At 43.9% G+C, this 21,515-nt stretch overlaps 6 protein-coding genes across 8 annotated transcripts; 4 read left to right on the top strand and 2 right to left on the bottom strand.

Moving 5' to 3' along the window:
* The first annotated feature begins 1,063 nt into the window (after positions 1–1,063).
* On the top strand, positions 1,064–1,895 carry LOC120450211 (V-type proton ATPase subunit e). Its single transcript, XM_039633081.2, has one exon. It carries the CDS (start codon positions 1,158–1,160, stop codon positions 1,410–1,412), a length of 255 nt encoding a protein of 84 aa, XP_039489015.1. The 5' UTR covers positions 1,064–1,157; the 3' UTR covers positions 1,413–1,895.
* A 198-nt stretch (positions 1,896–2,093) lies between these two features.
* LOC120450208 lies at positions 2,094–5,093 on the top strand. 2 transcript variants are annotated; one of them, XM_039633078.2, is made up of 2 exons: positions 2,094–4,512; positions 4,588–4,605. In XM_039633078.2, exon 1 carries the CDS (start codon positions 3,156–3,158, stop codon positions 4,500–4,502), a length of 1,347 nt encoding a protein of 448 aa, XP_039489012.1. In that variant the 5' UTR covers positions 2,094–3,155; the 3' UTR covers positions 4,503–4,512; positions 4,588–4,605. The 2 variants fall into 2 exon arrangements, with proteins under 2 accessions (XP_039489012.1, XP_039489011.1); XM_039633077.2 differs by lacking the exon at positions 4,588–4,605 and adding an exon at positions 4,967–5,093 and having other exon boundaries at positions 2,096–4,512.
* Positions 5,094–6,017: 924 nt separating this feature from the next.
* LOC120450210 (protein tipE) lies at positions 6,018–9,357 on the top strand. 2 transcript variants are annotated; one of them, XM_039633080.2, is made up of 5 exons: positions 6,018–6,300; positions 6,450–6,645; positions 6,705–6,878; positions 6,938–7,174; positions 8,301–9,357. In XM_039633080.2, the coding sequence occupies exons 1-5, from the start codon at positions 6,024–6,026 to the stop codon at positions 8,344–8,346; spliced, it is 930 nt and encodes a 309-aa protein (XP_039489014.1). In that variant the 5' UTR covers positions 6,018–6,023; the 3' UTR covers positions 8,347–9,357. The 2 variants fall into 2 exon arrangements, with proteins under 2 accessions (XP_039489014.1, XP_039489013.1); XM_039633079.2 differs by lacking the exon at positions 8,301–9,357 and adding an exon at positions 7,530–7,744.
* Positions 9,358–9,600: 243 nt separating this feature from the next.
* On the top strand, positions 9,601–13,025 carry LOC120450205. The gene is made up of 7 exons (XM_039633072.2): positions 9,601–10,437; positions 10,498–10,708; positions 11,011–11,095; positions 11,156–11,358; positions 11,415–11,581; positions 11,639–11,933; positions 12,013–13,025. The coding sequence occupies exons 1-7, from the start codon at positions 10,292–10,294 to the stop codon at positions 12,478–12,480; spliced, it is 1,575 nt and encodes a 524-aa protein (XP_039489006.1). The 5' UTR covers positions 9,601–10,291; the 3' UTR covers positions 12,481–13,025.
* A 19-nt stretch (positions 13,026–13,044) lies between these two features.
* LOC120447634 (cilia- and flagella-associated protein 298) lies at positions 13,045–13,971 on the bottom strand. Its single transcript, XM_039629137.1, has 3 exons — positions 13,597–13,971; positions 13,237–13,506; positions 13,045–13,176 (listed from the first exon to the last, which is right to left on the bottom strand). The coding sequence occupies exons 1-3, from the start codon at positions 13,969–13,971 to the stop codon at positions 13,045–13,047; spliced, it is 777 nt and encodes a 258-aa protein (XP_039485071.1).
* A 142-nt stretch (positions 13,972–14,113) lies between these two features.
* On the bottom strand, positions 14,114–17,526 carry LOC120450206 (ero1-like protein). The gene is made up of 5 exons (XM_039633073.1): positions 17,094–17,526; positions 16,440–16,703; positions 15,037–15,722; positions 14,670–14,978; positions 14,114–14,611 (listed from the first exon to the last, which is right to left on the bottom strand). The coding sequence occupies exons 1-5, from the start codon at positions 17,232–17,234 to the stop codon at positions 14,560–14,562; spliced, it is 1,452 nt and encodes a 483-aa protein (XP_039489007.1). The 5' UTR covers positions 17,235–17,526; the 3' UTR covers positions 14,114–14,559.
* Positions 17,527–21,515: the final 3,989 nt, after the last annotated feature.

Genomic DNA, 21,515 nt, shown 5'->3' with positions numbered 1-21,515 from the left:
AGGATCAAAAAGAAGGTCCAATAAACCGTAGAGTTCCGTCGAAGAGTGAGCCATGTGCGGGTTATGAAACGATTTTGAAGGCACACTTTGTGCAACTGTGACTGTGACTGCGATTGCTGCAAGTGTATTGGTGTGCTTAACCTGCCCCCTCACGTCCACCAACCCCTTTCCCCACGTGTGTGCGTGCCCCAGTAGCAGGAACGTAAATAAACCTCAACACTTCGAGCTGAAACATCCTTAATTTACATGTGAGTACCGAGCGAGAAACTCAAAATGGTAATTGAATGCATGATCCTTCGATGACCCCCAATCTCGTTGCCTACTTCTAAGCGCACTTTCCATTGATTGGCATGCAACTAGAATTTCTCCCTGCGGCCATTGATTATTCCATTTGGTCCGTGATAAAACCAAAGTGTAGCGTGTTCAGTGGTTGTGTCGGTAGAAAAGACATTGTACCCCATCTGGTGATACCCTGTAATCACCGTGCCAAGAATCGTATCTATGTATGCCTACCATTTCCCCAAAAACACTTATAAAATGCGTCATTCTTAGATTCCTTCATTCAATGTTTGACATAAATTTTTAATAGGTTCGTAGTGGAATCACAAAACTTTTCCTAGAAACAAAGTTATGGTATAAATCTAAAAAAAACATTTTGCTGAGAATGTTGTAAAAGGTCAACCCATAATGATTAAGGTAATAATAGCTGGGTAATTATAATTTCTTGCGTGAACGTTTATATAAATATCTTGATGTCTATCTTTATATAAATATTTTTATATAAACGTTGAAACTTAAAATAATAATTGATCTTCGAGAGTATTATTGGTTAAATGAATTTTACTAAGCCATGTCTTAAATAGCTAAAATTTAGCAACTAGATTTATCTATTTATATAGTTGAACAAATTATACCATTGTTTTTGCAAGAAACCTTTTTTTATATAAAAGTTAATTAACAATAGTTAATAAAACTAAGCCGCCAAACCAACTGTTGGCCAGTGTTGAAAGAGATTGAGTGCGCAAGTGTTGGGCAACGGGTGACATGTGCGGATTGTGGTGGGACGCGTTAGTAGATTTCCGCCAGCACAGATGATTGATAAAAACAGAATTTGATTTGACGCAAATAAAGGAAAGTGGAGAGAATTAGCAGCAGCCATGGAAGTAATCCTAACGATCATCTTCTTCACCATCTTCTGGGCGGCGGTGGCCAAGTACGGACCCATCCTGCTGACCAAGGAACCGCACGATGACCTGGTGCGCTGCATTTTCCTCCTGACCGCCGTCGTCTGCTGGCTCTTCTGGCTGTGCTGCTATTTGGCGCAACTGAATCCACTGCTGGGGCCGAAACTTAATGGAAACACCATCCGGATCATTGCCTCGTCCTGGGGCAATCCCATTAAGGAGGGATAAGGGATTCCCACATAGAAATCTCCACATAGCTAATCTCTGGCAGATGCTTCTTCTTTGGATTTCCTGATCTGAAGCCACATCACACGCATTCGGTTGTTCCACGGAAGCAGAGGCTTCGCCAAACTCTTTTTGTACTTCAATAATGGCACGTTGATAAGGTTGGGCTATCCAATCCCCAGATACGCCCCACGATTTCCAAACTAATCCAATTAACCTCTTGATGTAAACTTTCACTGTACATTTTCTTGTTTATATCACAATTTCGTTGATCCACATCTCTTCCTGCTTATTGCAAAGCATAAGCCATGTATTCTAACCATAAATCCAATAATTGCAGTTTACGATTTTACAAACTTGCCACATGAGCGACTTTTGTTACCAGATTACTATTTATCTATTTTTTGGTAGTGTAGATAATTTACTAATCAGTCATTGTATTTGTGATTTAGTTATTGGCAAATATAGAACAATTTTTTCGTACTACTTTTCTATTTGTTTATTTATTATAAGTTTAGTATAATATCAAGTTTATGCAGATTTTTTTATAATCTATATTTAAAATTTTTTCATTTGTCTTTTTATATTACATTTTAAGTACATAGTATATATTTATCTTGAAAATGTGTCATTTTAGAATGATGCATCCCAAAGAGGCTATTGTATTTTCGCATTTATGTGGAAGGGGGCGTGCCCGGTGGTTGACCATAACTGGAGCAAACAGAAAGTGCCCGCACATGGCGCACTCGGTGCACTTGCACTCTTGGCCATGTGGAGGCCGACTTAATCAATGGGAACGCTGGCTGGGAGTGGGACTGGCCCGAGCGGAGCCAGCTTGGCGGGCGTGGGCAGGGGAGTGGGTGCGGGTGCAGGAGCGGGAGCAGCAGGGGTGGCCTGCTCTTTTCAGCAATATGTGAATGCGGAACTATTGATTTTGCAATAAAAGTGCGCGCGCATAGCCGAGATTTATGCCAAAAAGCGGAGAGTAGCGAATTCCACGAGACCCGCCACGATGTGTGCCATGTTGTCGGCGGTCAGTGAGGAGAAACCGGAGAGCTGGAGCGCTGGAGCGCCGTAACGCTAGAGAGCTGTGAAATCCGTAGAACCAGAGCCGAGCCGAATGCAGTCGCCAGTGCGGAGCAGAAAGCCTTGGGTCACGAGCCACCAGCTGCCAGTAACTCGAAGGGAAAAAATAATTACCACAGAACAGCGCACTGCTCCAGAATTAAACAAATAATTGTACATAAATTATAAAACCCAATAATAACCAGATAATTGTGTTAACAAGCGGAATTCCTGGAATTGTGTGAATTTCCCAGTCCAAATCGACAGGGAAACCCCCGCTGGGCACGTGATGCAACCAACGTATGGATGGGCCCAGTGATTAAAGTGAATTTCTGTGGGGTCAGCTAGCCAAAAATCGATAGGTTTGTGGCCTATCCAAGAAACGTGTCCTCCAGCTGGAAACGTGCGCAGCCTGCCGAGTTACCAATTTTCCTCAATTTTGTGGACCCATAGAAAAGTCGGAGGAAAATCTCAACCTACGCAGGGTTATATAATCGCACAACATACAACACCGCCCACGCAGTTTTCCAGCTAAATCGATAGACTAAAAACCGACATGACGAGCTTCTAATTGGATTGCACGCGAGGGATTAACCAGCACAGGGATTAAAGAGGCGACACCAGTGACCACCCACACCCACTTGCTACTTGGAATTACAGGGTAGTCGGCCCGCTTGAGAAATGGGCAAGAAAAAGGTGCCCGTTGAGGACCTGGTGGTTCCGCCGCAGGACACACGAATATGCGGCACCATATGCATCTGCCAGATGACCCTGGTGCTCAGTTCGGTGGCTCTGGTCTACCTCACGGTGGCCATATACATGCCCTCCACCAGGGCCTTCAAAAGTGGCATTGATCCCACGCCGGTGATGTGCACCACCACACGGGCGGTGAACAAGGACAACTGCGAGTGGGGCAGCTGTGGCGAGTGGTGCCTGAGCAAGACCTCCGGTGCCTGCATCCAGATCTACGTGAATCTGCGCAGCAATGGCAGCAATCTCATATTCCAGAACTGCACCAATTCGGCGAATAAAACGTGCTACGGCATCGACCAGGATCGGGCGGACAAGGCCAGGTGCATCAATGATGAGTGCAAGAATCTCACGGGCACCTTCAATTGCACCGCTGGCCAGTGTCTGAACATCACGGATGCCTTCGAGTGCATCTTCCACAACAGTGATGCACCAGTCAAGTGTTCCGGCAGGCGGGGCAAGATCAACTGCATGGACATTAGCGGCTTGTACTCCTGCAGTCGAGGAACCTGCCGGAAGATCAGGACTCCGTACAACTGCGACCGCAGGTGTGTGGACATTCCCACCCGGAACAAGAACGTGGTGGTTCTCAGCGGGGACAAGGTCTACCTGTCGCAGTGCCAGAATGCCATCAATGCGGAAACTTTGGAGGAGGTGTGGAATGAATCCAGCGACAATGTGGCCATGACATCGTGCTACTTCATCAGGCACACCTCGGACCAGGTGGATGCGGTGGACTGCATCAATGGCTCCACCCTGGAGACCAACATGCTCAGCGATCTGACCAACTTCACATATCTGAGCCACCTGCATGTGTCGGTGGCCACTCCAGTGCCGGAGATAGCACCACCCGATGTCGATCTGACCATTTCCAACGAGTCCAAGCTGATGATCAACCTGGAGGGTTGTGTGAACACCCTGATGGACGAGTGCAAGGAGTTCCTGAAGGACTTCGGACGCGATGGCAGCGATCATAATGCCCGTGCCCGCTTCCCGTGCTTTTATTCGCCCGGAAAAAAGGATGTGGTTGTGGCCCGTTTCGACCTGGAGGTCACCTATCGCCAGTTTGTGTTCGCCTCGGTGGTGCCATCGGTGCTGTTCGTGGTCTCGTGCTCCATCCTGATCATGTGCCAGACCACCGTCTATGTGGGCGACGACGCCAAGATGCGGTTCAAGGGATGCGTGGACACGGAGACGGTCCTCAACAAGAACAACGTGGGCGCACCCACCAACGGCGACATGGGCGGGGGCGGCGGCGATGAGGTTATGGCCCTATGAGATCCGTCACGTAAGCTCCATATTTCGGTACTTTTATATCTGGAAATCTCGTTCTTATAATGAAATTCTCTCTGATGACTTGCAGTCCTTGCGGTAGCCCACATGTGACAGGTCTACCAGGTGTTCTAGGTCTCTATTTTCAATACGCCTTATTCTAAATTCCACAGAAATAGAACAGTCTATAGATTTACTCCATCATTAGATACTAGAACAGAAGGGATACTAGTCAGGAGTTACAGTCCCCCCCATTTCCTACTTTCCAATAGAACAATTTTATCTGAAATATTAACTATACCCATCCTAACTCCTTTTTAGAAAAGCGATTAGTATAGTTATATTCAAATAATCCACACCACTGAAGTTATATGTATGTTGTATGTTGTAACCAATAACTTAGGTAGTTCCCTAACTTTTCCTTACTGTCAATAGTCCTTTATACTAACATGTAGTACTGCATCTTTCAGGCATTCCTCTGCTCCAGGAAGACAGTCCGACACACCAGACGGGAGTCTTCGCTTTGCAATAATTGGAGTTGGGCACCAGCTGAAGAAGTCAGGAACACAATCGAGCAACTTGAAATTCTTTGTAATCCTTCCATCGAACTTTTGACACTCCGACACCCCAAACACACAGAAAGACACAGAGACACGGACACGAGAGGCTTGCAAGGACACTACTGAGCTAACCAGGACAAACTGAATCTCACAGACCGAAATCCAATGCGAGGCGCTTGACATACTCAAGATACGACGATCGGCAGATCTGAAGACAATATTAGTATATTCTTCGACTGTTTAGTTCAGGATTAGTTTGAATTTTTTTTTCGTTTTTTGGAAAGAGCCACAGGCTGCAGGACTTGTAGGATAGCAGGAGATTTAAGGGCGAGGTTATATATTTAAAGTTATTGCAATTATGGAACTTAGTTTTATCTAGGGAGTAAACGCACACACGCATACGCACACCCACATGCACAGCACACACACACACACACAGATACACCCAGAACAACACACACACCACACCAGAATCGGCTGAAGATATAGAAGATATAGAACAAGGTTCAGTCGCCGGGAGGACAGAGGGCAGAGAAATTCAAAAATGGCTTAGAGTGAGGGATGCGTGATCAAAAATCTAAAGAAAAATCTCGAAACGACAACTCGTCGATAAAGTCAAAGCAAAATAAGTTAACCCCAAAAGGCTAACATAGAAACATAATAAGCATTAATTTAGATTAAAAAAAAAAAAGAGCAACTAAAAACAAAGAAAACGATTTAATATACAAAGAATACAAAACAAGAAATACATTTTCCATTTCGGCTATAAAAATAAGGCAGATAGATGGGCAGGAGATCGTTAGAAGATTAGGCTAAGGGATCCCCAAACAAGCGAGATCTTAATTGTTGTAGAAGCGCGAATGTTAGCGGTGTTCATTTTAAAGGCTTTTACCGATCCAACTACAAACTAAGCACCCCACACACAAACCCACACCCAAAATAACTAAGAGAACCGTATTTCTCCGCCATGAAGAAGAGCTCCACGCTGACCACGACCACGTCGATGCCGGCGAGTCCAACGCTCTCGGCGCAGACGCTCTCCGCCAGCAAGATCAGCCTGAACAGCAGCCGGTGCGGTTCGGCGGGATCGGGATGCGGATCCGCATCCGGTTCGATGCGCTCCGCCTGCCAATCCCCGGTGCGCCCGGGGAGCGGATGCGTGGACGCCATCAAGGCCAAGCGCGAGGAGATCGAGATGGACACGCTGCTCGAGAAGGCAAAGTTCTATACCTCCGTGTGCCTTGGTGAGATTTTAAGTGCCTTGTAAACGAAGCAGCGGTCAGGGAATCGAATTTATATAGAATCTGCCAAAAGGAGAAGGAACAACCGCTGCATCGTTTACAAGCAACTTGACTGCTGGAATACCCTTATCTAACTGACTTCAAACCCACAGGTACGACTGCCATTTTGTCGGTGTTCACATTCCTCTTCCTGATACCCTTCGTCGTGGATCCCGCCATCTCAACGATCATAGCGGACTATGATCCAGTGCCGGTGACCTGCATCGTCATCGATCACATCTACGCGGAGGGCATCAAGAACTGCAGCTGGAGCTCCTGCCGCGAGGGCTGCACCTCATCACTCACCAAGTGGGTCCTTCATTTGCCTGATTATATACATTTGTTATAGATGTTCGTACTATTTCCAGGTGCCATCAGTTGTTTGTCAACTATACGCGCATCCCGTTCAGCGAATGGGAGCGCAATCCTCGGGACCTAGACACGGTCAACTGGGATGTGAGCTATACCAAGTTTCTGATCAATTCAGAGGGTTGTGGCTATCCACCCACGACCAATTGCAGTATATTTGCCAGGCAATATGGGTGAGTTAACAGATCGCTAGGAGTCCAATGACGAGACTACTAACCCAAATCCCTGGCAGGTTCTCGCACATCGGAGAGCCCTTCCCCTGCTACTACAGCAGGGCGTATCCGGAGGTGGTCATCGGTCGGTACTCGTGGGAGAACAACCTGTACCACCTCATCCTGTCGCTGATCATACCGAACGTGCTCTTCGCCATCTCGATCGGGGTGCTCAGCTATTGGTACTGCCCCTGCTGCGAGAAGGCCTGCAACAAATCCTCGCGGGTCTACGCCGAGAAGTTCCCGACCAAGGAAGAGTGAGTCCTATTCCGTACCAGCTGTCAGCTGTCCTGCATCTTGTTCTCATTCATTGCGAAAAGTTTGGCAAATTGAAATCCCCCGTAATCGTATTCGTATCCGTAATCCGTATCTGTATATTACACACCCAGTTCCATGGACCATGTACTCATTGTGCCTTGTATGAAGATATTGTTGCTGTAACCTCCTATGAATGTAACTTCTTTCTTTTGTTAATCGTTAAGAAATTGGCCTGATCCATCAGTCGAACCACGAATGTAACCCTTAGTTTCCCAGTATATTTTTCCTACCCAAAAGCCTCTGTATTCTATTAGCTTTTGTTATCTTCTCTTTACTACTTTATATTACTTTCAGGATCGTTAACTGCATGAAATGTAACACGGAAAAGTCGTTGTCCTTGAATGTATTTTGAATATGATCTAATCAATGCGCGAGTGCCCGACCTTTGATCCCCAGAAATCTATTGTGATAGGTTAAGTGCGATGGTATTTGCTATAATCCCTGGATCCCTCGATCCAGATATCTTGCACATATTGTGTGGCACCCAGTTCTAGCTAGTCCACTGAAACTAAAAAGAAACACCCGCTTCTATTTGAAGTCCAATACAAATTGTTACTCTGAAGTGTCCTTAGCAATTACTGCCTTCCTTAATATTTCCATTTGTAGTCTCGTTTTCTTTATCGCACAACAGCAAAATACCATTCAAAAGGAATTTTCTATGGTTTATACACACGATCACTCAAAAAAGAAATACAATCAAAACTCACATGAAATATACTCAAAATATTAAAGGTCTAGGCTCAAGCAATACAGATAAATTACAAACGGTTTCTTTCAGGTTTAAATTAATTAGTTAACACACGGGATCGCAGAATTTCCCTTTTTTCTATAATCTATAATGATATAATAACATATCGAATACCCTCAAGTCTTAACGATCTTAAACTAGAATGGCTTTAGAAAATGTTTTTGCATGCTTTTCTTTTCAACTATTAGAAATGTTTGTTAATTTCGATTCTAGAATGGCATGATCCGTTTATCCCAATCTATTTAGCATATATATATATCGCTTTAAACTGACTAGCATTGATTAAGAAATCTGTTCCAATCGCATTCCAATTCTAGCAAACTTCTGTGTCACAGTGACGAAGATGATGATATGGAATACTAGCAAAAATAATATTAGTTAAAGCCCTTAACAAATAGCAAATTCAACTTTGTAGTCTGTACCACACATTGCTTACCTAGATATATAAACAAGCATATAGAATTCCATTTGCCATCACATCGGACGATAAATATATATATATAAATATATAAATCAAGTGGAGCATCGCCGAAGGAGTAACTTTTTCTCAGCCATTTTATTCAACTTTTGCGCTCAAGAGATTTGTTAACATAAACTTTGCCATCATATTGTTATGCTAGTTATATGGAAATTTCGTTGGCTTTAATGGCTTTTTTATTTTTTTTGGAGGCGGCAGCGATGCTCCAATCTCGACTTCAATTTTCACAGAGATAATACCAATACCAATTAATGAGTCGCTTGTTTTCAACAAATTGTGATAGTAGTCATAAAAATATTAAGTAAATTCGTAAAACTAACTAAAACGGAAGCGAAAACCAAAAAAAAAACCAATCAAACAAACAATTGTATAGAACCGAATCCGCTCCAGGCCGCAAAACGTGGCGAAGATTCATAGAAATGGGGCGGTACGAACTCCAGAATGAAATAAACCCAGATAAAGATAGATATACTACAAGATACCAGATACAATCCATTGGGGTTAAGCAGCGGAACCAAATTATTCACTCACACAACACGCTCACATTGGGACACTCTCAACATTTTTGAAATAGTTTTAACGATCTTATGTAAAAACCAGCATCTAAACGGATTATAACAGTATATACATATATAGGCATATATATGAATATATATATAGATATATACGTATACATATAGCTTAGCAGAACCGATATAACGCACGTTGCTTATGAGAATTTTTTAAATCATACAAACCAAACCGAAAGAACAAACCAATTTGAATGCAAAACGATTAAAAATTTTTTACTTAACGTGTCTTTATCAATAAACAAATTAAACCAGCTAACGGCCTATTTAATAAACAATTCAAAAATGAAAGAAACCAAAACAAATGTGGAGAAATGCTAAACAAAACCCAAAGCTGTTTTCATTTACCCAATTCGGGGTGAGAGAACGCGCAAAACGAGGACACACTGGTGAGGGCGGGGGGCGGAGGGGCATCCTCTCCAGGCGCAGGCGTGCTTTCCAGGATTCGGAACCGTTTGTTCAACTGGCTCCATCCCTGTCCCGGTTTCCATTTCACTCAAGGGTTTGTTTTGGCCTGAGCTGCTTCACTTTCGCTTTCGCTTTCGAAGAAAAAAAGTAAAAGTGCGCAGTGTCCTTTGGCAGTCCTGAGTCCTGGCATTCCGCACTCCTTCCGCTCCGGGTTTCAGTCAGGACTCAGTGGCCGTCGGGAGTGGACGTGCGAAAATCGGGCAAACAGGCTCCTTAAAACTCTATTAAAACTCATCCATCAAACATTTACTGCGTTTATGCGATGCACTTTTCATGCATTTAGTTTCCTGAGAAGTGCCAACTCGCGTGTGCATAAACGAAAACAAACGTTCGAGTAAAATGCGTGAACGGGTGAGTCGCAACCCTGGAAACTCCGCATAATTTAGGTGGCAACTCCGTCCGCAAATGAAAGACAAATTGGCCAAGTCTTCAACTGGTTGAATCTCTTAGAAGATAAGACGTCCCAGTTTCTCACCTGCCATTCCACATATCGCTATACCGCACGTCCAAGTGATTTTAAATTCCAATGAGCCAAGCTAACTAAAATAGAACCCGCCCACCACCACCACAAACAAACCACCCACCCACCAAAGCAACCACCACCCACCAAACCCAAAAAAGGAATCACCTTGAGAACGGCGTAGGGTGACAATACAAAGGACAGCATTGGGCAGGAGGAGCAGCGACGGAAGTGGGCCACCAAATCAACAAGTCGTAAATTAGCCGAGAATTGGATACCCAACCCACAACCAGGAGCCATTACCAGGTGGAGAACCACACTAGGACGGGTTAAATGGGGCGGCGCAAGGACAAACCGCGGGTGATTCCCGAACAGGATGCGCGCATCTGTCGCGCCATCTGCCTGTGCCAGCTGACCATGGTGCTGTCCTGCGTGTCCATCGTCTACCTGAGCGTGGCCATCTACTCGCCCTCCCTGAAGTGGGTATCTACTTTATAGCCCCTCTTTATAACCCACTCATAAGTATATGCTGTTCCTAGGGCCTTCAAGTCCGGCTTCGAGCTGGATCCGGTCATGTGCCAGACGGTGGATCGCCAGATGCCCAACAACTGCCCCTGGGCATCCTGCGGAGAGTGGTGCCTGACCAAGACCAGCGGCTTCTGTCCCCAGATCCACTCAATAGTGCGACGCAACGGCACCGATATACAGCTGAACAACTGCACCCGAGTGACCAACACATCGTGCGCCATGGTGAGTTCATAGCACCTGTCCAGGATAGAAAGTTCCGAAACAACAGTTGCTAAACTTTTGTGAGCAACTGTAGCAGCACTTTAAAAGTAAACAAACTACTAGAAGACGTCATCGTCTTGGGCATCCAGCTATAGGAAAAGTTCCGCCATGACTCATTCTTTGCTTCATCCACTTCTAGTGGACAAACGATGAGGCGTGTCAAGTATTTGCCCTCCACGGTTTTAATAGCCACTTGGCGCCACGAGAGTTTAACGATCATCGAACGGCCATTATCCTTCATTATTTTCTCTTTTCCTTTACAGATTGACCTGAGTCGGCTGAACAAGTTCAATTGCAACAACGGCACCGCCTGCAACAACATAAGAGGCGTCTTCAACTGCTCCAATGGTAAGTTCCATGCTAGAGACCCACTGTGCATGTTCATTAACTGATTGCTTTTCATCGAAGGACACTGCAAGAATATGTCGGAGTTCTTCCTGTGTCACCACAAGGCCGACGGACTTACGGTCAATTCGCAGAAGGATAACACCAAGCTGAATGGATTCTTCGAGTGTCACGGCGTGCACTGCACCAAGATCAAAAAGCCCTTCAGCTGCGATCGTTACTGTTCCAAGATAACCACTACCAATGTCAACACCCTTATTATGCATGTAAGCTGGAGATGGAGTGGAATTTAGAATGGTAGTAAAATCCTTTATCCTTTCAGGAGGACAATCTCATTGCCGCCGATTGTGAGAACGCAGTGGCTTTCAACCAGGCCCGAGGATCCGAGCACGGCGTGCGTATCGAACCCTTTGAGTTCTGGAAAGAGGATGATGGCAACCTGTTGACCAACTGTGCCACAGTCACAAGAGAGTCGGACAATCGCATCACGTAAGTCTTAAGTCGCATTAAATAAGCTATATAGCTTACAATTTAATATTTCGAAAGTGCCACGGATTGCATAAATGGAACCCTCCTGGAACATGACACCTTGCCTGCGCCCTTCATGAACTTCACCCAGTTCTGGGCAATCTACGAGAACAGCACCAGGTCGGTGGATCCCGAGCAGAGGTACCTACCCAACCAGGCCAACCTGACCATCTACAGCTGGAAGAAACTGTTCATCAACCTGGAGGGCTGCGTGAACACACTTCGTGGCGAGTGCAAGGACTTTGTGGCTCGCTATGGCAACGATGGCGACAACAATACCGCCCAGTCACGCTACCAGTGCTACTATAACAAGGTTTGTGGCGGAACAAACTCCATTTGAATGACAGTTATGGTATCAGTTTACCTGACGCTTGTATTACTACCTCTTACAGGACTCGAATGTGGAGTTTGTGGTTGCACGCTACGATTTGGACAAGGTTTACAGGGAACTTGTAGTCTCGCTGATTGTGCCCATTGTGCTCTTTGTGATCTCCTCCATATCGCTATGTATCATCACCAAATCCGTTAAAGTGGGGGACGATGCTAAAATGCGTTGTGTTTGTGCCGGCGATGACTCAGATAATGATGGTCCTTTTGGCCCTGGACTAGCCAACAAGCAGCAGGATCAGATGTATGACACGGACGACGATGTAGTTGACCTGGAGCACCAAGCGGTGGATGGTCAAGAAATGTCGGACCACGGACTTCCGATGGACAACCAAGAGCTAATCGGCAGCACCAAGTCGCTGATACCACTCAGTCCCGCCGGAGATTCGGGAACCAGTGAACAGAACTTCGACCAGGATCAGGAGAAAGCCACTACGTGCGATGTGCCCGAGAAACCACTAGTCATACTGTAAGCGGATTAAGCATTGCAAGTCGCATCGAAAAAAAGGATTCCAGAAAGGACTACTGGAAAACCATAAGAAACAGCACCAAACTTTAAGGACCTGTGCATTGTACATGGGGAACTGAATTTAAATTCTACTCAGCGCATTTATATAAACGTTTACACCAACTAACAGATAAATGGAACGGATCTTAACTTTTCTTGGTTCAATAAGGATAATCACACATATATACTGGACACCCAGATGAACAACGATGGGATGACCGAGCTTTATTTACCCGATCCCCCCTCTAACCGTTGCAGCAGATGCGCCTTAGACAAAGTTGCATTTATATAGAGTATATATAGCATAAACCAACTGACATCTGCTGAACGAAGCAAATAAAAAATAACACCAGGACAGACCAAGGATATAGGCATCCGTCTCGCCTTAACTCTCGACTTTGTAGCTACGCAATATTCAGCGATTTCTTAAACTAGTTTAGCCGGTGGAGCAACAGTACCTACTAATATCTGATATACTTATACTCGAATTATAGCAAATAAAACACCATTTGGAATTCTCTCTACAAAACTAATTAGATCCTACCTTGAGTTCCTCCTGGCGGCGGAAGGCCTCGGCCATCATCTGACGACGCAAGGGCTCGGTGATCACGGCCTCGCGTCCCGGCGGTCCTTCACCAAGTTGATTCAGCTTCACGACCACCTGGTTAATAATTAGACTGGGTTACGGAGCACATAAGTAAGATATCTTAGGGACATTCACCTTGGTTTTGTCGTTCTGACCCAAGTAGTCGCTCATGAGCTTTCCCATCAGCATCTGGCGTCCAGCAAACCAGAACTGCGCCTTCGAGGGCTCGATGACCTCCTTGGAGGCCTGGGTGCCAGTCAGATCCTCGGTATTGGTGAACTCCATGCGAATGGTATCGTGGGGCGGCAGTTGCATGGGATACACAATGGTGACAGCACCACGCAGGAGGTTCAGTGCCTCCTCAATGATCTTTAGGGTCAGGGTCTTTGAGGACTTAGCCAGGCGCTGAAGGTTTTAAAGATTAAATATTAATGTGGTTTGGCTTTTAAAATATCTTCAAAGTTCGAGCAGAAATCTACATCTCCAATACTTTACCCGATCCACCATGGCCTTGGCGTCGGTTATGGCACCTGCCAGGACCTTTTGCATCGCCTCCGTTGGTTGCTGTCCATTCCGGCGGAGAAGCGGATCCTTGTTGATAGTGAAACCACCCGACGGGATGCACTTTTCCGCCCAGACATCCTTAAGCTTGAGCTCCTCCCTCTGTTCCTCGTTAAGGCCAATCATTTCACCCGGCACCATAGTGCCATGTTCGGCCAGCTCCTCAATCTCCATGCAGACACGCTGAATCTTGAGTTGACCATTGTGAAGAGCCACAAGCTCGCGCAGCACAGTATCGGTCTTCTCCTTAACACTTGTCTCGTAGAGGAAGATAACCTCGTCGCCGCGTTTTACCTGAAGAAGCACCATTTCGCACAGAAAATATAATCACAAGAGCAATCAAGTGCAGATCGACCGGATAGCAATTCGTAAATGTCACAAAAGCCGACAGCTGGAACGGCAAACAACTTGGTTGCTAGGACCCGTATCGATGGAGACGTTAAAGAGGGGGTTTCAAAACAGACAGAAGTTTATTTTAGGTCCTTGTGTCGTAAGGTCGTGTTATTGCACAATGCGTTTACATGCTCATTAAGTTCCGCTCACAAACTCCTCCAGATACAATAAATACTATGCTAACTTACAATAAACACCTGCATCCTTCCTGGGCTAATTTTTTTGTCATTTGGTTTTTTTTTTAGGGTGATTCGGTGCACTAAAGTACAAGTAGCCTAGGGTGATAGTTTGTATGTACAGGGAAGCAGCTATCCTGGGGTTGCTAGCCTCTGGCCGGTAAAATGTTACAAACTATGGGAGGGAAACCGCATTCAGGAGGAAGCCCAAGATGCAGCCCCAGCGATGTGCGTATGAATTAACTAAAACGTGGAGCGGCGGTGCACAGCTGCTCATGTGAGGCGAGTGAGATCCGGCTCGTCACTCGATTAGTACAGACTGGATGGGTTACCTCAGCACGCGCCGGAAGTTCTCCATCTCGTATATACTGTTAGATAGTCTACAAGCAAATGTGGAGTTATAAATATTCTAGCTACTTTTTACTCTTTAATACGCACCTGCCAAAAGCATTAAATAGAGCTACAATCTCTGTTCGCGACAGCCTGAAGATGGGATCCGCTTCGATGTGCGGCTTGTCCCACAAACCGCTTTCCGTGGCCAGATTGAGCTTCTCTGAGTAGAGAATCTTTAGAGCAGTACCCAATCCCTGCGTCTGCAGCTTTCCCCACAGTTTGCACTTGTCGCAGCCCACGCAGCTCATGATGCGGGATATGTTGCGAAACTTCTCCTTGTAGTCGTGCTTGAACTTAATGGAGGCAATCCCATTACTGAAGAGGGCGTTCTCGTCGAAGTGGGATTGGAAATTTCTGCAAAAAGAAGCCAGATTAAAATCATTGTAAAAGAAGAGGGACTTATTTGACTTACTCTATAACAGACAACATATCGTTGATGGCTAGCTTGACCTCATCATCCTCCTCCGCGATGCCTGTGTAGTAATCTTCGCGCCGCAGATAAGGAGCAGCCTTGGCCAATGCGCGAAGTTCTATCAGATAGATAAAGTAGAGGTTGCGAAGCCAGTGCGGACCCTCACCGCCTGTGGTTTCTGGACTAAATCGTCGCTTGAACTCCTTAACATTGGGACCCCAGATGCCCTGGGGATCGAGGAAGTCCTTCGACTCTGACAGCAGGTATTTGGAACACAGATGAATATTGATGCTAGAGTGAAGGCCAGAAATAATGCGGTAAAAGGCACGCTGCTCCAAGCACACATCACGAAGATCCAAATGGGGCACGTAGTTCGAGAACTTGTTAGCCGTCTCATTGTTGCCACCGAAGCAGTTCTCCAGATAGATACTCTTCCAGATCCGATGTGCCGACTCGCCCTTGTAGCCTGTGTATCGCTCCGGATTTAGAAGCAGATCCACATACTGGGAGCCCTCCTCATGATCATCCACGATGCAAAAGTCCTCTTCCGCCTCGTCGTGCTTTGCCCACAGCTCGAATTCCCGATGCGCCTGGTCACTGATGCTCGTGTCCAGGAATCCCAGAGAGCTATCAAAATCCTCTCCATCCGAGCAGGCTGCGCCACCCACTTGCGCCTCGCGCGTGTACTGTAAAGAAAAGATCCAGATGAGGAAGTCAGTAAGGTAAGGTAAACAGTTGTGCAAACAGTCGTGCTTAAGTTTTAAGTCAGTCATTGTTTCATTGATGGTTAAGTAATCTTTAAGCAAACTGAATATATTAATATATTCTTAAACGGCCTTATCTGTATAAATAATTATCTATACGTTCATACGATATCTTGTTAATAATATGGTTTTGTTTTTTTTTTTGCAATGTGGGAGTATAAATTGTTTTTTGTTTATGAAGATAAGAACAAGTGCTGTTCAAGAAATATATTGGTACTGCACTTCTTTTGAGTTATCTGTAAAAATATAATTGATTTTCTTCCTCGTTTTTTCTTAAAGAATTTTGGTGTTTTGTTTTCTTTACTATATGGTATTGTTCCTTAATGAGCGATCAATATTTTAGATAAGACAAAAACTAAAAAGGGGCGGATGAACGTTTGATGACATATGAAGACCACGTCAGCATTGCAAAACAAAATCAAAGGCCACATCATTAACAGCGTACGTAGGCTCACTTCAAGATTACGGATGCGGTTCATTCTTGTGGAGCCGCAAACATTCGAATACAAATAAATCACCTGCAAACTCATTGAGTACTCGGCTAGATAGTGGAGTACCACCGTTTTTTGCCAAAGAATGAATGAGATAAGAAACGTAGTGTAGACGATAGCTTGGTAATGGAAATACCCGAAAACTCACCTTGAACGCGGCCTTCTCCTTGTGCTCGCCCTTGTCCTTGATGCCCTGGGGAATTGCTTGCTCCTCGCAGTTTTCCACCTGGCAGAAGCGGATCGCACAGCGACTGTCATCCGCCCAGAAGGGGCACTCCTGCCGCAGATTGACCTTGTAGAAGCGGAAGAAGTTCTTCACCAGCAGGCTCTGCAGTCGCGGATAGATCTTCATGTTGTTAAAGTGGTCCACCGTGTCCACATCGCAGCTGCAGTCGTTTATAGATCCCTCCAACTGCGAAATATATAAATATCATACAGTTGCGGTGGGCATAGCAGGTATATATGTACATACAAATAAGATCTTCTGATCATTACAATAACTATAATTGACTTTATATCACTGCACTGTAAATAATTAAATGCTGCATTATAATTAAACCAAAACCTACGTTAGCACGAATAACTTTTTCCCTAATATCATTTCATGGTATTTACATATGTACATATATAATCAGTTAATAAATAAGTTCTAAATAAAAATATTCAAGAATCACAGTAAGGATCGCTAGAGGAAAAGCAAATTATGATGAAATTAACATTTAAGACCAACAAATGTTAATAAGGCTTAAATCAGGAATTAAATCTACCGTTACAATAAGTAAGTATCCGATTATAAACATACCTCGCAGAAGCAGTTTTTGCTGGTCTCCGCCTCATCGATGGCTGCAAAGTATCCTCTGGTGGCGTCCGTCCAGAACAGGAGCAGGATCACCACCACCACAACAGAGGCCCAGAGATTCCTCTGCACGGTGCGTGTTGTCATTGTGTGTTTTATTGCAAGAGTTGCTATTGTTGTGACTGTGGCTGTTGCTATCGGCTGTAACTGTTTTTGTTGTTCGTTGGGTTTTGTTATTGCGTGCTCAGTAGTTTTGCGCTTCACCGACGCTATGCATCTGAATCCGATTTCCACACCGGTGTGATTTCGCACCTGCGATTCCGAATCCCAATTTCACGAGTTTAGCGAGCATTTGCGTTTCGCAGCAGCAACATTGTTGATTTACTTTCGATTCATGATTTTGGACACGTACTTGGCGTTTGTGTGACCGCAGGCGCTGAACGCCGAAATGTGCTAAAAAATACCTCATCTTGCGAGGTCGCATTACGAAATGCGGTCACTCAGTACAGCAGGTGCTTTTCAAATAGGAACAAGTGTGTAAATTTTTTAATATATATTAAGATTTTTTTTGCTTAATATTCTCATTTTGATTTACAACAAAACTTGGAACGGTTTTAATAAAATTTATTCAGAATTTCCTTTAAGCGACTATCCTATAAATTAAAGGGGATTGGAAAATTAAAATTCTCGAAATTAAATGGACCGTAAATATAAAAAAGGAGGATTTGGAAAACAACCCGATGATATGTTCAAATTTTGCGCCAAATAAATTAAAAAGGGCAACCCTCTTCCCAGGGACGAAGCATTTTAAAAGAAGAGGTTGCCAGATCGCGTCATAAGGAACAAGCGTAAAGACCGCTCGATTTGAATTTGTAGGAAAAGTACAGAGTTTCAAGAAAAGTTTTAATAAAAAATTCTAGAAAGTAAAATCATAAATGTAAAATAAAATATGTTAAATTTGTACAGATCCGATATAAAACTAAAAAAATTTAAAGGTAAATAACGTTCTTAACCATTTATGATATAATACAACATTTTTTTTATTAGATCTTGTTCATTATTACTAGTAAATAAATTCTGAAAAGCAAAACTTATTTGATTTAGATATGAAATAAATTTAAATTTTGAAAATTAAAACTTATTTGATTTAGATATGAAATGTGAGCATACCATCATTCCAAGTGACTTTTGTCGATAATATTCAAGATAACATTCAATTGCCAATCAATTGATTGGTAAATGTGAATCTTGTTATGGGTTTTCTTCGTCTCCAATATTGATGCAGTTAATTAATTACCTCAAATATTGATTTCGCCTATTCTTCGTCGATGAATGCATCTTTTGTTCCCATGACAAACCCTTTCTCCGACCATAGCACCCCTCAAAGAAACTCGCGACCCTCGATATGCAAATTGAGGAAACTCGGTCAGAACTCCGATCGAATCCTTTCGAGCCCAAGATCATCATCGTTCATCACACCGGGGGGTGAATTGCTTAGAATGCAGGGCACGACGATGCAGGCTCGTCGATTATTTGAACATAAATCGCCTTAGGTCGCTTGGAAAATGCATTTCAACCGCAACAGAATGAGGTCTATTATTTTAATTTAGTTACATCTAAGAATGTCACATAGTGGCTCCTTAATTTTAATAAATTCAAGTAATCATAAAACGTAATATAGCATAAGTAACTTGTTTATAATGCTAAACATATACAAAAAATTTCTTCAAAGCTCCAAGGCTCTCGTTTGTTTTTCTTTATTCCGGTTTTATTCAAAATAAAACTAAATTTTTTCCAAAAAAAAATCATTTTTTTATGCCCCACCTGAGCATCCTATTTCCATACGAACCCATCAAAAGTTCTCACGGAAAAGTGAAATTACAACAACGGGATGACTTAAGCCAAAAAAAAAAAGATGAACCTGAAGAAAAAAAACGGGGAAAAATCTTGGAAAAAAATGTACCGAACGAAAGGGTTTAATCATTTTTTTTCCAAATAGGACGATTAATGCAGAAAAAACGCAGACGCAAACATGTGTGGCCAAAGGACAGGGCGGCGACCCTCGGCATTGTTCGAATTGAAAAGGAATCATCGCGGACTCGGTCGAGCGATTTGCATACGCAGGACGAAGGACGAAGAGCGCAGGACGAAGGCTAAACCACCACCACCAACTCCTTATCTATTTGCCTGAGGTCCTCGGAACCAGGTACAAAACGATCGCACTCACACTCGCTCGGAATGATAAATACTTTTTTTCTCAATTCAGTTTTTTTATGAACTTTTTTCACTTTTTTTTACCACTTTCGGTTTTTTTTATGCAGCGTTTTATTCAAATTTCTAGCCGATCTGGTCGTGTGAAGTTTTGTCTTGAGAAGATTTTGCCCCGAAACGAAGGATGCGCGACGGCTGCGACGGCGTGTCTCTCGGGGAATCGAACGAAAGGAGCCTGGGAACATCCGCGAAGGACTCGCAGGATTGTCTCTGTGCTCATTTGCCTAGACATCGGATCTTGGAACTGTCTAGACAATGGATAGGAAATGGGTGGCGATACTAATTAGCACTATCTGTTTTCTATTTCAAACTTAGCAGAAAGAAATTAATATGATATGATTACAATTACCTTACCAACTTAAAAACACACAATTCAATTTATAGGATACTTAAATCATATATTAATTCAAACCATTTTAATTTAAAACCATCCAAACGTGTGTTATTACATAAACTAAATATTATAGTTATGTTAGAGGTTCTTTTGCTTTTTCTTAATTTTGCACAGCAGTATTTCTTCTTCAGCTTATTAAATTCTTATAAGCATACATTTGCGATATAATTTTCATCAGCACCCCAATTAAATACTATTTTCTCCAATGCACTTATGCAAAACTGATGACTGATTTTCCCGACTCACCGCAAATCCCGGGATCAGCGGCTTACTCGATTTTCCCAGGCCATATGCAAATGCACTTAGTTGCTCATTAGATTCGCGTACACTCGTAATTGCAGTTTGCAATGTTTTGGCAACAGGACGACGTCAACAGCTCCTCAAGATTCGGGCTCAAGGATCAGGAGTGGCGAATTAGCATATGTAACAAGATGTTGGCCAGCGAAATGTATGCAAGCCAGGCACTTGAGATTTGCATAACTAAGCCGCGCACACAATGCAAATGTGCAAAAATGATATTTACAGGATAGGGGTACGTTAATCCGCTAAAGTAGGCACACTCCGGGGGTTCTTTTTCATTTGCCAAAAAAAAACAGCAAAGTAGGGTGGTGCTAATGAAGATGTTGCTACCTTCGGTGATAAAGTGGCGAGTTTCGCAGCGTTAGGAGCAACAGTGCTTATGTTTTATGATCCAACCATAAAAAAAAAAGGTGTGGGCCAGGTAAACAGGTGATGGTGCTAAGAGAATCGATGGCCGCTCTTCGCGGGAGAGAGCCTCAAACTCTTCCACCTTCCACACACTTTCTCCGGAGAATTCCCGGCCTTGGCGGCTTACCAGCGCTGAGAACCTTGAGTGCTGGTCAGTCGGCTTTTGGCTTTCGCAAGGTGCAGTCGCGTCGTGATCGCATCCTCCAGATACTATATACTATATACATATATATATACATACACACAAAAGAGATACCGAGGATCGTTCTAATTTAAACAAAAACCTTTGTGAGTGAGTGGCTTTTCCTACCTGTTTTTCGCTGGACTTTGCATATTGGACACTAGTCAAAAGTGGGTTTCCGAATCGATAGCAATTCTCCTGGCTGCGCCAGCACACACAGTTAGGCGGTATGCAAACATACCGTTAAGATCTGAAGATCTTACGATCTCGAGATCCCAAAGAAAGAAAAGAGACGGGTATGGGGATAGCCGAGAAACCGAGAAACCGAGAAGTCGCTTAACTTGTTCGTGCGACAAGCCTAAGGCGAAGAATTCCTCCAACTCTTCGAGACATCGTGGTCTTCTACGTTTCTTCGCGTGTCTTCATTTCTCCAGTCGGGACTTTTATGGAAGTGCTAAAAACGAAAGAAACCAAACAAAAGAGACCCGAATCGCTTTGCAAATTGACAAATCAACTACGATAGTTACGGTTTACAGTGTACGCTTTACAGTTAAGCCAAGCGGTTCTATTTGTTATGAAAGAATTCTTTTCTTTTTTTCTTTTCGCCTGGCGTGAAATTCAAATTCGTATACGCATTTGGCCAACTGGAATGCCAAGTGATTCGATTCCCAACCCATATCCATGCCAGTGCCAAGAACCGAAAAACCAAAGAACTGAACAATCGAAGAATCAAAGAACTGAGGAAACGAACTCGACCGAAAGAGAGAAGAACGATCGGTGTTAATGCCGTCGCGCCTTATGCATCTGACCTAGTTTTCGGTTTTGGTTTTGGTTTTGGTGCCGGACTTGGTATTCATGGTGGCGTAGGCGTGGC

The sequence above is a fragment of the Drosophila santomea genome, chromosome 3L, assembly GCF_016746245.2.
Source record: "Drosophila santomea strain STO CAGO 1482 chromosome 3L, Prin_Dsan_1.1, whole genome shotgun sequence".
NCBI lineage: Eukaryota > Metazoa > Arthropoda > Insecta > Diptera > Drosophilidae > Drosophila > Drosophila santomea.
The sequence above is the reverse complement of the archived record's forward strand: the minus strand, read 5'-3'. Positions and strand labels throughout refer to the sequence as shown.

What these genes read in the sequence shown, in the direction of transcription:
- LOC120450210 (XM_039633079.2), top strand. Translation starts at nt 6,024, where the DNA reads ATGAAGAAGAGCTCCACGCTGACCACGACCACGTCGATGCCGGCGAGT. An exon ending in ATATTTGCCAGGCAATATGG is followed by an intron (nt 6,879 to 6,937) that starts GTGAGTTAACAG and finishes AATCCCTGGCAG; the next exon opens with GTTCTCGCACATCGGAGAGC. An exon ending in AAGTTCCCGACCAAGGAAGA is followed by an intron (nt 7,175 to 7,529) that starts GTGAGTCCTATT and finishes TATTACTTTCAG; the next exon opens with GATCGTTAACTGCATGAAAT.
- LOC120450211 (XM_039633081.2), top strand. Translation starts at nt 1,158, where the DNA reads ATGGAAGTAATCCTAACGATCATCTTCTTCACCATCTTCTGGGCGGCG.
- LOC120450205 (XM_039633072.2), top strand. Translation starts at nt 10,292, where the DNA reads ATGGGGCGGCGCAAGGACAAACCGCGGGTGATTCCCGAACAGGATGCG. An exon ending in CCAACACATCGTGCGCCATG is followed by an intron (nt 10,709 to 11,010) that starts GTGAGTTCATAG and finishes TTTCCTTTACAG; the next exon opens with ATTGACCTGAGTCGGCTGAA. An exon ending in CGTCTTCAACTGCTCCAATG is followed by an intron (nt 11,096 to 11,155) that starts GTAAGTTCCATG and finishes TTTTCATCGAAG; the next exon opens with GACACTGCAAGAATATGTCG.
- LOC120450206 (XM_039633073.1), bottom strand. Translation starts at nt 17,234, where the DNA reads ATGACAACACGCACCGTGCAGAGGAATCTCTGGGCCTCTGTTGTGGTG. An exon ending in GCAAAAACTGCTTCTGCGAG is followed by an intron (nt 16,704 to 17,093) that starts GTATGTTTATAA and finishes TATATTTCGCAG; the next exon opens with TTGGAGGGATCTATAAACGA. An exon ending in GATATGTTGTCTGTTATAGA is followed by an intron (nt 14,979 to 15,036) that starts GTAAGTCAAATA and finishes TTCTTTTTGCAG; the next exon opens with AAATTTCCAATCCCACTTCG.
- LOC120447634 (XM_039629137.1), bottom strand. Translation starts at nt 13,971, where the DNA reads ATGGTGCTTCTTCAGGTAAAACGCGGCGACGAGGTTATCTTCCTCTAC. An exon ending in CCAAGGCCATGGTGGATCGG is followed by an intron (nt 13,507 to 13,596) that starts GTAAAGTATTGG and finishes TAAAACCTTCAG; the next exon opens with CGCCTGGCTAAGTCCTCAAA. An exon ending in GTCAGAACGACAAAACCAAG is followed by an intron (nt 13,177 to 13,236) that starts GTGAATGTCCCT and finishes ATTATTAACCAG; the next exon opens with GTGGTCGTGAAGCTGAATCA.
- LOC120450208 (XM_039633077.2), top strand. Translation starts at nt 3,156, where the DNA reads ATGGGCAAGAAAAAGGTGCCCGTTGAGGACCTGGTGGTTCCGCCGCAG.